Genomic DNA, 12,665 nt, shown 5'->3' with positions numbered 1-12,665 from the left:
AACGGGGCGCAGCCATGATGAATGAAGCATCATGGGAACGCATGGTTTTAACCACGTGTTACAATTCTTTTGCTTCGCAGATACTGATTTTAGATCAGCGTCTTCTTTTTTTTATACGATCATTTTGTTTGAGAATATTTGGTTGAGCTGATCCTTGATCAGCCATTGTTGGAAAATGAGTTAGTGAGCCAGTGTTGCGAGCTCCTGCATTCATGCTATTATGTTCGTTGTCGTAAGGTGGCAGTTGACTGAAATGTAGGATTTTAAAAACCATCGTTTTACAATGATTGAAACAATGTATTGAGTTCTTTGCATTTGTTCAAAGACTGTAATGTAAATGTACGTAATTAAAGACTAATTACATTACATTACATTACATTACAAAGCATTTAGCAGACTCTCTTATCCAGAGCGACGTACAACGAAGTGCAGATCGAACACTAATCAAAACATCAAAAGTGTTCACTTGGTCAGCAATATGGTCAGGCTTCCTGTGTCATCTCAAGTTCTATCCCATTATAGGTATCCTCCTGCAGCTTAACATTATTGTCCCAAACGATAGTAGTTTCAAACCTATCTTTTATTCTTTGTGGTCTTTTATTCACTATTATTATTCACTATTACTTTTATTATTTATGAAACATTTTTGTCTTTTAAAATGGTAAATGGCTGGCATTTATATAGCGCCTTTATCCAAAGCGCTGTACAATTGATGCTTCACATTCACCCATTCATACACACACTCACACACCGACGGCGATTGGCTGCCATGCAAGGCGCCGACCAGCTCGTCAGGAGCATTTGGGGGTTAGGTGTCTTGCTCAGGGACACTTCGACACAGCCCGCTTGGGGGATCGAACCGGCAACCCTCCGACTGCCAGACGACTGCTCTTACTGCCTGAGCCATGTCGCCCCCTTTTCCTGCCTTTCCTGCCTTATCCCCCCCCCCCCCCCCTCCAAGACTCTCAGGAATGTCACGTTCTCAGCCATGCACTGTGTAAAGCTGATGAATTGTTAGAAAATAAAGCAGACCTAGCCAAGCCTGCGCACACACACACTGTTGGAGACATGGTTCGCTTAAGGGATAATTATTAATTAATCGCGTATTTCTGTGTATGTTCACCAGTGCAGCAATTAGATAAAGTTGGTTTGCTCGGCCATAAGATAAATGTTTTGCATAAGAGCTGATTCGTCGAGAACTAGAAGAACATGTACATGGCTGGTTCGACGTAGAATGTGGTAAGTATGCTGCTTAGTTTTGACATAAAATTCAGAGCATAGAGCTTGTTGCTTTGTTTCAGAGAAACACTGTGATCCTTCTACAGAATAGATTATTTATACAACAATATGGATTATATCCCCCCCTCCTCAACCGACAACACAAACACACACATATAATAATAAGAACAATTCATTGTTATTATTATTATTATTATTATTATTATTATTATTATTATTATTATTATTATTATTATTATTATTATTATTATTATTATTATTAGGCGGCACGGATGGTGCAGTGGGTAGCACTGCCGCCTCACAGCAAGGAGGTCCTGGGTTCGAATCCCCGTCGGCCGGGGCCTCTCTGTGCGGAGTTTGCATGTTCTCCCCGTGTCTGCACAGCCCAAAGACATGCACGTTAGGCTGATTGGAGAGTCTAAATTGCCCGTAGGTATGAGTGTGTGAGTGAATGGTGTGTGTGCCCTGCGATAGACTGGCGACCTGTCCAGGGTGTATTCCTGCCTTTCGCCCAATGTATGCTGGGATAGGCTCCAGCCCCCCTGCGACCCTGATCAGGATAAGTGGGTACAGATAATGGATGGATGGATGGATTATTATTATTATTATCATCATCATCAAATATTCTGCTGCATTGTAAGTAGTAAATGAGCATTTTCAGTGTACCATTTTAACTTGAGATGGTATTGAAGAGCAGTTACTCTATAGAAAATATAACCTGCAGTTCTACATTTACCCTATATCATCAGAAGTGGTACTAGTAATAATAATAACCTAGGGGGGGCCAAGCTATGTGTGGAAAGCTAAAAAGTATTATTGGCTGTTAATCTTTTAAGTTCTGAGCTATGGTTCCCAAAACTCAGTGTATCTCCACAGGTGGCTCTGCCGAGTAGGGGTGCCTTTTTCTGCTCTTCTATTGAACATCACTCCACCAGCCTGGTAGCATATACAGTATGTGTGGTTCTGGCACTGGCACGATGTAACTTAGGCTATGTGGTCATGTTGATAGTACTATCATTTTAAACGCTGCATGCATGCCAAAAATCAATTGTAATAGCATACATACTGTCTATGACCATACCGCTGTTTAGCTTGATATGTTCATTTTGTTTTTGTTAGCAGGTATTGTGTAACTTTGTTATTGTCGTGCCAATCACTTCACGACTGCCTTGTAAATCACTCTCAAGATGAGAATCTGACAAGTAGGTAAAAAAAAAAAAGTAAAACAAAATTTGTCATGACAGCCTGACTAATCAGCCACTTCAAAATGTGCACCATTTACAGGTAGGATCTCAGCCCAGTCAGAGATGCCTGCCACCACAATACTATGACTGTAATGATGATGCAACCCTAACCAGGAGTGAGCTGTATTTCTGTGGTAATCTAAAATACAGTCATTATGACCAACTGTGATCCTTGTATTTTACCACAGCCTTGTTTGTAAAAGGTCATCAGACAGGTGAATATTCTAACATCATTCCTCAACCACAGAGTGAGAGACTGTATTCACACGTTAATTCATGTCAGGGACGCGGGACAGAAGAACCCAGACTCGGGAATGGAGAAACAATGGCGGGCTTTAATGGGAACAGACAGATCAAGGCAGGTAGGGGTCAAATATCAGCATCAGGTGCGTAATCGTAAAAGCAGGCAGATCACAGGTAGGTGGAATGACAAGATACAAGAAGTACATATAAGGAGTGGAGGGCAGAGACAAGACAATAGCCTATTTTCTTTGATTTGTCATCCACTATGAAATCAGTTCTACATATGTTAGTTTGACATAATAAACTGTGATGATTGACCAAACACTGTAGTGATTTTAATGCTGTACTCCAGTTTCCACCCCTACTCCTCCCTACATGCAGAGGAGGGGGTGGGGGCTAATAGACCAGTGACAGGGTACTTATCATCCAGCAAAGAGAACAATCCCTACTCTTCAGTGAGCAGAGAGGTGAGCTGCAGGCCAGGAATGCCTCTGTCCCTAGGGAGCTCAAAGGAAGGCCCCCGTAATTCAACCTGCACAGTTCCAGCTCAGCGCGCAGCCCTCTGAGTGTTTGCACGGACGGACAGATGGCCGCCTCACCAGTCGTGAGCTCCTTCGTGGTGTGGGACTATGTGGTGTTTGCGCTGATGCTGCTGGTCTCCGCCGCCATTGGGATATACTACGCCGTGGTGGGTGAGGGTCAGCGTAGCTCCAGGGACTTCCTGACGGGTGGCCGGAGCATGTCGGCCGTGCCGGTTGCCATGTCCCTGACTGCCGGCTTCATGTCTGCCATCACCGTCCTGGCTACACCCTCTGAGGTGTACAGGTATGGGGGTATCTATGGCATCTACGGCATCTCCTATATCCTTGTGGTGGTGGTCAGCTCCGAGATCTTCCTGCCAGTCTTCTACAGGCTGGGAATTACCAGTACCTATGAGGTGAGTAACGTCCTGGCAATGTCTGGCCAACATATCAGCAATGTCTGCACACAGGATACTGATGTACTAAAGAAAGAACACTGAGTAAAGACATTTCTGGGGCAGATAACCATGACCCTGTTTCACTACTGTTTCATGTCTTGAAATACCAAGCAATTTCTTTTCATCAAGATCTCAGTAATCTTTACAAGTCAATGGATATTTACACAAGAACATTTTATTATCAGGATGAGAAAGGTAATAAAGGTTAGGAATTTATTATGGACTGTGGCATTTGAGGACAAAAATGAAATTCTGTTTACTACTCCACACATACAGTTATTGCCAATCAAGCAGTCAGGTGCCCAGCAGGGTATTACGTTGTTGTCACTCCTTTCTGAAATATTGCTCTGCCTTTTCTGTTTGACTGATGATTCCCTGCCAGTATCTGGAGCTGCGGTTTAACAGGGCAACCCGTCTCTGTGGGACTGTGATGTTCATTGTACAGACAGTGAGTCCCTTTCGTTCAAAGTGTACCTGCACCATTAACCTGTTACGTGTATAGACCTGAACCAATAAGTAGGATACTTTCTACACTAGTCTCACACTACTGTTTCAAGTAAAATTAGTCCAATATTTCTGGTTTTAGTTTAATCCTATTAGTCTCACTACTCAGCTCAGACCAAACACTGTTAGTCTGGCCTGAAAATATTGTTATTCTGATCATATTTCCTATGATTATAGGTTCTCTATACTGGAGTAGCCATCTATGCTCCAGCTCTGGCATTAAACCAAGGTATAGTACAGTAATTTTTCACTAGAATTCTGTAGTATCTGATGTGTGTTATCTCTGAATCTGTGTTATCTATGAGTGCTGCACCTGTTATCTTTAGTGCATCTCCTTTGGGACCAAACTGTCCGCGATTCCCAGAGTGAAGTTGGGAGGATCAAGGGAGATTGTTACTGGGTGATGTCACAACCCTTTGCTGTGGAGTGCACTTGAAGCACAGGAATGCTAGAATGCTATTTGTTATAACCTAAAAATCAGTCATGTGACCTCTTCTCTATTCCCTCCAGTCACTGGATTTCACCTGTGGGGGGCTGTGATCTCAACAGGAGTGGTCTGCATCTTCTATTGCACAATGGTAGGTGTACCCTTTGTCATGATTGCTGGCAGCACCAAGGGTATTGACATGATTTTGTAATGAAGGGGGAGCCACTGACAATATATTTATTATACTTTGACAGGGAGGTCTTAAGGCTGTGGTCTGGACAGATGTTTTCCAGGTGGGCATCATGGTGGCTGGGTTTCTTGCGGTTATCATCCGCTCTGTAGTGCTGCAGGGTGGTTTCTCCGTCATCATCAATGACTCAGCTCGTGGAGGAAGGCTCAACTTTTGGGAGTGAGTGCACACCGGGCACAAGTGCCTCTAGGATGCCTCTGCGGACCCCCCCCCCCCCCCCAATTTAGATCACTCTCTTTTTTTCTGCTTAATCCCCTCATACCACTGTCACTCCTGTTTTAGCTTTGATCCAAGTCCCTTGAGGAGACATACCTTCTGGACCATAATTTTTGGGGGAGCTTTCGTCTGGATTGGGATCTATGGAGTCAACCAAGTCCAGGTTCAGAGATATATATCGTGCAAGTCCCTTTCCCATGCAAAAATGTGAGTTACCACACCAGAGGGGTAAGTGAGGGGCAATGGCAAAAGCTGTGGGATCACTTCTGAAGAAGGGGCATTTTGGGGGGTTGTACATGTTGGCAGTAGCAAAGCAAGTGTCCCATTTGCCTGGATTTCATTTATGTTTTGCAAAGAGTCCTTTCCCTAGTCTGTTTTGGCTTTTTGATGTTAGAATTTCCAGCTTCAGTGCTGTACTAACCGCTCAGCTGTTTCACATATGCCTTTAATTAGGCCCTTGGTAATGCTTTTGATTATCATCAGTGGTTACTATGTGCAAATGGATGTAGACTATCCCCATTCTCTTTGAGAGGAACTCTTCCAATAACTTGGAACCAAACCCATCACCAGTTGGAAAGGCACCTTGACCCTGGCATATTTCTATGGCTGAGTGCCCCAAACATGGTGCTGACAAAAAAAGCATTCATCAGCAGCTTGCAACCTGTGTCCCCACATCAGCTCCTTTGGCTTCCCCCTGCTTCACCCCTGCATCTGTCATGAATGGAAAATAAGATATGACATTGGCTTGGCCACTGTCATACTGACAGAAAAGGTCTCTCGGTTTAAAAGTTCCTTTGTGTGTATGCAGGTCTCTCTATGTGAACATGGTGGGACTGTGGGTCATACTCTTATGTTCGGTCTTCTGTGGGTTGTGCCTGTATTCTATCTACCAGCACTGTGACCCCTGGACAGCAGGCATGGTGTCTGCACCAGACCAGGTAGGAGACCACACCGCAAACCTGTTCCAAATGGCCAGAGGGAGATAGTGAGAGAGAGAGAGAGGGGGGGGGGTTACTAACTGCAAAGAGACACAGAAGTCATTATATTTAAATATGTATATCATAGGCGCACAATATCAGAGTGAATAAAATACTACAGTGACAATGACAACTGCACCAAGCAGCAACCACTGCATTCCATTGCTGCATCACTAAATCTAAAACCACTAAATGCTGAAAGTGTTCCATCTGGTCAGCTAATGCCCTACCTGGTAATGGACATCCTGAGGGCCTATCCTGGACTCCCAGGACTTTTTGTGGCTGCGGCGTACAGTGGAACCCTAAGGTAACAGGTCTTCTCTGCATTCTGCATAATTCCCAGGCCTGGACACACAGTTGAAAGGAGCCACTATTTAAACTAAATACGTTATATTTGTCTGAGATTGTACGTGTATTGAATGTATGAGTGACCTTATTTGGAGGAGGGTAAATTTACTGCAGGTCTTTTTCGTGCATATATGCACATGCACTTATAAGAGTGCTTATTTGGTGTCCAAAAGTGTTTGTACAGATCAATGTTTCTCTATAAAATAATAAGATTATTTTGTCAGTATGTGTTGGTCTATGTGTGTGTTTGCTCCTGAGTGTTCATTTGAGCAACCCCCTTTACAGCACTGTCTCCTCCAGTATAAATGGTCTGGCTGCAGTAACAGTGGAAGACCTGGTCAAGCCATATTTCAGTATGTCTGAGAAGAAGCTGTCATGGATATCCAAGGGCCTAAGTAAGGAATATATTTAAACTGCAGTACCCAACTTGGAATGCATCATACAAATGTTAACATGATGATTTAAATAATACCAGATAAACCTTCAAGTTCTCAATATTTTGTTTCACAATGGTTTGTCTCTGGCAAGCCACTTAGCATGAAAACTATCTACTAATCCCCATATTGTGTTAGTTAGATAGCTAGTTTGCCATCTACACTTTGTGATACTTTGACAAAGGCTGTAATATTTCTGGTACCTGATATAATTGATTCCCACTCTGCATGAATAAAATACTCTTGAAACCAGGTCACCCCGTTGGCCAGTGAGTTGAGTGAATCTGAGGGGACTGTGGATAATGTGCATAACCTTTTTTTTGTTTGTTGCCAATTTCAATAAAATGGTTGGCATTTATATAGCGCCTTTATCCAAAGCGCTGTACAATTGATGCTTCTCATTCACCCATTCATACACACACTCACACACCAACGGCAATTGGCTGCCATGCAAGGCACCGACCAGCTCGTCAGGAATGTCTTGCTCAGGGACACTTTGACACAGCCCGGGCGGGGGATCGAACCGGCAACCCTCCGACTGCCAGATGACTGGTCTTACTGCCTGAGCCATTTCGCCCCCAATAACTGTCCTTTCTGTTGTTTCAGGCCTGCTGTATGGGGCTTTGTGCATTGGGATGGCTGCTGTGGCATCCATGATGGGGGGACTCATACAGGCAAGACCACACACAAACACCACTCTCTCATTTGATATGCCTGTGCCATGCCACAAGGCCAAGTCCAAAGGAATATTTACTAGTAAATCTGTGAGAAAACAGCTTATTGCTGAATTATGTGTCTTTGTCTCCCACTGCAGGCAGCTGTTAGTATCTTTGGTATCATTGGAGGGCCACTTCTTGGCCTCTTCACTTTAGGCATACTCTTCCCGTGCTCCAACTCTACAGTGAGTATGATAGACGCTGCCATAGATCAACAAAAGCCTCTTTTTTTGTTGCCATGTTCAGAAGGGTCTCTGCATTTCAACGCCTTTATTTCCTTCCTACGTCTGTTTCAGGGTGGTTTGGCTGGTCTTCTCAGTGGGTTGGCCCTATCTCTATGGGTAGGGATTGGGGCACAGGTGTACCCCCCTCTGCCAGAGAGCACCCGGCCTCTGAACCTAACCACAGCTGGCTGTAACTTTAATCTGACAGGAGAGGACGTGAACCTAACCATGGGACCATCAGCACTTCCCCCTGCCACCAGAATTTTACAAGAGCACATCATCAATGACACAATGTACAGGTGACTCTGCCACTGGTAATATGTTCAGGTATAATAAAATGGATTAACACATTTCATCTCTAGTAATTGCATATAACATGTAGCTTTCCTATACAATTAAGGAGCTGTGTAAAATAAGGACAGAACATATTGTGCATGCAAAATACATGACATCAGGAATGTTGAATGCAGAACCAATATATGAGGAACATCAGGAACAGAAGCATGAATACAGTTTACTGATGTACTAAATAAAGAACACTGAGTAAAGACATTTCTGGGGCAGATTACCATGAACCTGTCAGATTCCTGTAGATGAACTACTGTGAACTACAGAAATGAACTACTGTGCCAGTTTGGAGCTTAGTAACTATGAAACCCCTTTGAACCCCAAAATCCCCGAAAATGAATGTACAGTTCCTAGCTTGGACACACACACTGTTCCATTGCATCATGCCATAAAGATGTTGGGTGTCCACCCTTAGTGTCCCCTTCAGCCAAGCTTGGACTCCCAGCAATATCCAGCAGCACTAAGCAGCGAATGTAACAAATGTTCCAAAGGAGTTGGAAACTGACCAATAATTTTCCTAACAGCACCAACATTGTCAATGGATAGGTAATAGAAACCTGGATTAAAAAGTGGTGAAGCTTTGACAGAACCTGGCTGATGGGCATTTGTGGTTGTGGCTCTTTGGCAGGCCGTTCCTGGCTGATCGCTGGTACTCCCTCTCCTACCTGTACTTCAGCCCCATTGGGACCCTGACTGTGCTGGCTGTAGGGCTGATCGTTAGTCAACTCACAGGCAATGACTTTCCTCCCTTTTCTTCACTCAAATAAGCACTGTACACCTCCTCCTCCTCTTCATTCACCCAGCTCTCTCCCCTCCTCTTCTGCAGTACTTCATTTAAGGCTTTGTTTAATCCAAAATGCATACACAATTCCTGTATGATCATCATAACAGCCCTTTTTTCCAGGTGGCAAAAAGCAGGAAACAGACCCAGGATTGATGTTGATGAAGGAAGACCTAACTTGTTATCATATCTACAACCTCTTTAAAGAGAAGGTAAAAGAATTGCGACAAGCAAGATTTCAGAATGAGCTGGCATTGAAAGATGAAACAGACTGAGATTATTGGCTGGGAGGGAACAAATATTTCAGAACAATATCCCAAGAAGAGAACAAATTCTAAAATATATATGAAAAATGTTTTTTAATCAGTATTCCCATGTGGTCCTTCTCCACGTTAAAGAGTGATAATCCCCATCATAATCTCTCCCCCTCACTGCCTGTTTCTTGATTTTCTTTCTTCTAGGTAATGAAACGTGCAAGCAAGCTGCACCTGGATAAGAAAAATGGTGAGAGAGACTTTGGAACAAAAAATCCTGCCTTTAGCAATATCGAGCTGGACTTCACAGAACACACTGAACCTAGATCCAGTGGTCCTGCCTCTCACTTCTGACAGCAGTGCCGCAAATCTAAAACAGTGCCGTTTTTGTGACAATAGAATTTGAACACTTTGCAATTTCCATTTCAGTAGTAACCCCAAAATGCAGTACAATGAACCCAAAAAAACAGATCTCTGATCCATATGCTGCATGTGATGCAACTGCTGCTAAGGGATGATTTGGAATATGGACTTCATTTATACAAATCCTATGGAGTCATATGTTGTTAGACCTTGGATGTCCAGGTGCTTCTTTAAAGTCTTGGCTAGCTATATTGCCTTTTGTCACAAATGTGCTATTCTTCTTTTTGCAATGAGTATCTTGCTATTTACCCCCAGCTCAGCTCGATTTCCTGGTAAGATGTCAATGAATCACTTTCCAGTTTTTCCACACATTAGTACAAATGTTTTAAAAATTATTTTTAATTCCCTTTGGAAAATATTCACCATGTGTCACAGATTGTAAAAAGCAGTATTAAATTAAATCAAGAAAAAAGTTTTTTAATGAAACTTGTGGCTCCTTTAGCCAAAATATTTCTCACTGACTTTACAATAGTGAAACATCAAACATATATGTCGGGGGGGGGGGGGGGGGGGGGAGAGAGAAAAAAAAAAAAAAGCATAGCAATGGCATAGTTTGTTTATGAATGCACTTCCCCCGATTGACTTGCTTGCACGCTAATATGGATTTTTTTTTAAATTCTGTTCTGAAAGAAACATCAGTGGAATCCTTTCAATATTATACATTTCAGAGGTTGGGGGTTTGGTTTTGTTTCCCTGTTTAAAAGTAATAAATAAAAAAAACTTGATTCTGATGCATCATCTCTTGTGAGCGTAATGCTCATGAAATTAAACTGTCCTGGATTACGGGAAAATGTATATACACCTATTTGAAAGCTTGCAAACTAGTTTGCTTCAGCTGGCAAAAAACAGTGGTATATGGGCAGTAACATTCTGCACATGGTTGCTTGACATGACCTCTTTCACAAAAAAAGACACGACTTAAGAACATTCCCTTAGTGCAAATGGGATTAATTAGAACTTTCAATGATAGGTTTCTCTTGTTTGCAGCCAAGCCTCTCAGATTCTGAAGTAATCTGGCTTGTGAAAAACCTAACAGGGCATTGGTGGACATGGTACAGCTCAGCACGGTAAAGTGGGATCACCGACGGATGTCTCCACAACAGTGGCACACAAATTGTTTTTGGAAAGGCCATGGACATAGAACAGTGGTACAGCAGGGACTATCATTCGTCGTGCTCATAGTACCGTTTCTTAAGAGCTCTATATTTCCTCAGGTAATACAGTGCCTCCAGCTCCTTTATCACAAACTCCCCACGAGCAATCATCTGCTTGATCTTTTCAGGGTCAGTCTCATCTCTGTTCTTCATGAATGCAGTTTTCAGGCGATCTCTGAAGTAATCGGCACCTTTGGGATATTCCCGTCCCAGAAACAGCAGCTTTAATGGGGAGAAATATTGAATGTTGATTAGCCTCTGCTTCTACCTTACAAAAAGTTAACATTTGCTAAATATACACTCAGTGATCACTTTATTAGGTAGACCTGTACACCTGCCAGTCATGTGGCAGCAGCTAAATGCATAAAAGCATGGAGACATTGTCAAGAGGTTCAACTGTTTTTCATGCCAAATGTTAGAATGGGGAAGAAATGTGATCTTTTAGTGACTTTGACCGTGGAGTAATAATTGGTGCCAGACAAGGTGGTTTCAATATCTCAAAAACTGTGGATCTCCTAGGATTTCGACGCACAAGAGTCTCTAGAGTGTGCAGAGAATGGTGCGAAAAACAAAAAACATCCAGTGAATTAAAGTTCTGTGGGCAAAAACGTGTTGTTAATGAGAGGAGAAAAGTCAGACTGGTCAAAGCTGACAGGTGACAGTAATGCAAATAATCACACATTACAACAGTGGTATGCAGAACAGCATCTCTGAACACACAGCATGTCAAACCTCTAAGTGGATAGGCTACAGTAAAAAAAAATCGAATAAGTCTAATAAGCACTTAATAAAGTGCTCAGTGAGTAGTTTTTGTCTGAGTGAAACAAGCAGTTACACATATGCTTTAAACTGGATACTCAGCCTATACTAACCTTTGCAGGAGGTAAACACAGCAACAAAGATGTCGTTTGTTTCACATGTGTAGTTTTGTAGAATGTAGAAACATTAAGCACTTACATTCTTGTACAATTTGACTACTTCACCTCTCAACGGATTGGCCATTGTGCCGCCTTCTACACGCGATGTAGGCACACCTTTGGACCCTCACTGCTGAAATCAAAGGGTAGCAGTAAGCTATCTGCACGCAAACTTTTACGTGGATTTAATGCATAACCATACACAAAACAAAAACTACATCAGCGTTGTGACCATTGCAGCGTTTTTACATTTTAGTCATTTGGCAGACGCTTTTAATCCAAAGCGATGGATTAGCTTCACTGAAAGGTGGTTAGCAAGCAAGCCAGGTTAAATTATCGCAAACCAAACCGCTTGCTGCCTAGACACTCGCAGATGCACACATCTTGTTTGCTAGTAAACAGTTTTATATGACATTCTGTTTTACATATAGAAAACTGCATATTCACTGCATGGTATAACAAAAAATAGTTTAGATGTGTCTTGATGTGATTAAATAAATAAACTGGGTCAAACTGGGTCATGTTGCTTCCTTGCTTTAGCAGGTCAACATTGGCTAGCTATCTTAGCGCTAAGTTAATACTAAATCGAAAAACATATGTGACGTCTCCAACACACTATATTATTTCAGTTGGACAATATACATAAGCATAGAAATAATTTCAAATATATTGGGCAATCGACGTGCTTGCTACCTTCATTTTACCACTTTGTCCTTCAGTCTTCAGTTCATTTAAGAAACCTTCGATCTTTATGACAAAACAACGTTAGCAACGCTGTCGCAAACGTTACCAGAAAGCAGCCGCCCGCTGGAAGTCTGGAGTGCGCATGCTTTGGTGTTACCATAGCAATTAGGACGCCAAAAACAGCGATCTTTCAAGGGGGAAGAACAACATGGTGACTTCTTTTATTGAATATCGATTATTCGTATTTCCACATTCGTGATAACATGCATACTTATTTATAGAAAGTTATATATAACTAGTGTC

The 12,665-nt window shown here is 42.4% G+C and overlaps 2 protein-coding genes across 3 annotated transcripts; one reads left to right on the top strand and one right to left on the bottom strand.

Moving 5' to 3' along the window:
- The first annotated feature begins 3,312 nt into the window (after window positions 1–3,312).
- On the top strand, window positions 3,313–9,538 carry LOC133134497 (sodium-coupled monocarboxylate transporter 1-like). Its single transcript, XM_061250699.1, has 15 exons — window positions 3,313–3,663; window positions 4,088–4,153; window positions 4,387–4,438; window positions 4,720–4,787; window positions 4,891–5,045; window positions 5,169–5,309; window positions 5,911–6,040; window positions 6,298–6,386; window positions 6,713–6,822; window positions 7,468–7,535; window positions 7,676–7,762; window positions 7,874–8,100; window positions 8,778–8,881; window positions 9,054–9,142; window positions 9,392–9,538. The coding sequence occupies exons 1-15, from the start codon at window positions 3,313–3,315 to the stop codon at window positions 9,536–9,538; spliced, it is 1,884 nt and encodes a 627-aa protein (XP_061106683.1).
- A 390-nt stretch (window positions 9,539–9,928) lies between these two features.
- Window positions 9,929–12,509, bottom strand: lyrm5a (LYR motif containing 5a). Of its 2 annotated transcripts, none has more exons than XM_061251434.1 (3): window positions 12,372–12,509; window positions 11,719–11,811; window positions 9,929–10,983 (listed from the first exon to the last, which is right to left on the bottom strand). In XM_061251434.1, the coding sequence occupies exons 2-3, from the start codon at window positions 11,761–11,763 to the stop codon at window positions 10,771–10,773; spliced, it is 258 nt and encodes an 85-aa protein (XP_061107418.1). In that variant the 5' UTR covers window positions 11,764–11,811; window positions 12,372–12,509; the 3' UTR covers window positions 9,929–10,770. The 2 variants fall into 2 exon arrangements, with proteins under 2 accessions (XP_061107418.1, XP_061107419.1); XM_061251435.1 differs by having other exon boundaries at window positions 11,719–11,808; window positions 12,372–12,498.
- Window positions 12,510–12,665: the final 156 nt, after the last annotated feature.

Source organism: Conger conger, chromosome 8, assembly GCF_963514075.1.
Source record: "Conger conger chromosome 8, fConCon1.1, whole genome shotgun sequence".
Classification (NCBI taxonomy): Eukaryota; Metazoa; Chordata; class Actinopteri; order Anguilliformes; family Congridae; genus Conger; species Conger conger.
This window is presented reverse-complemented; position numbering and strand designations above follow the sequence as displayed.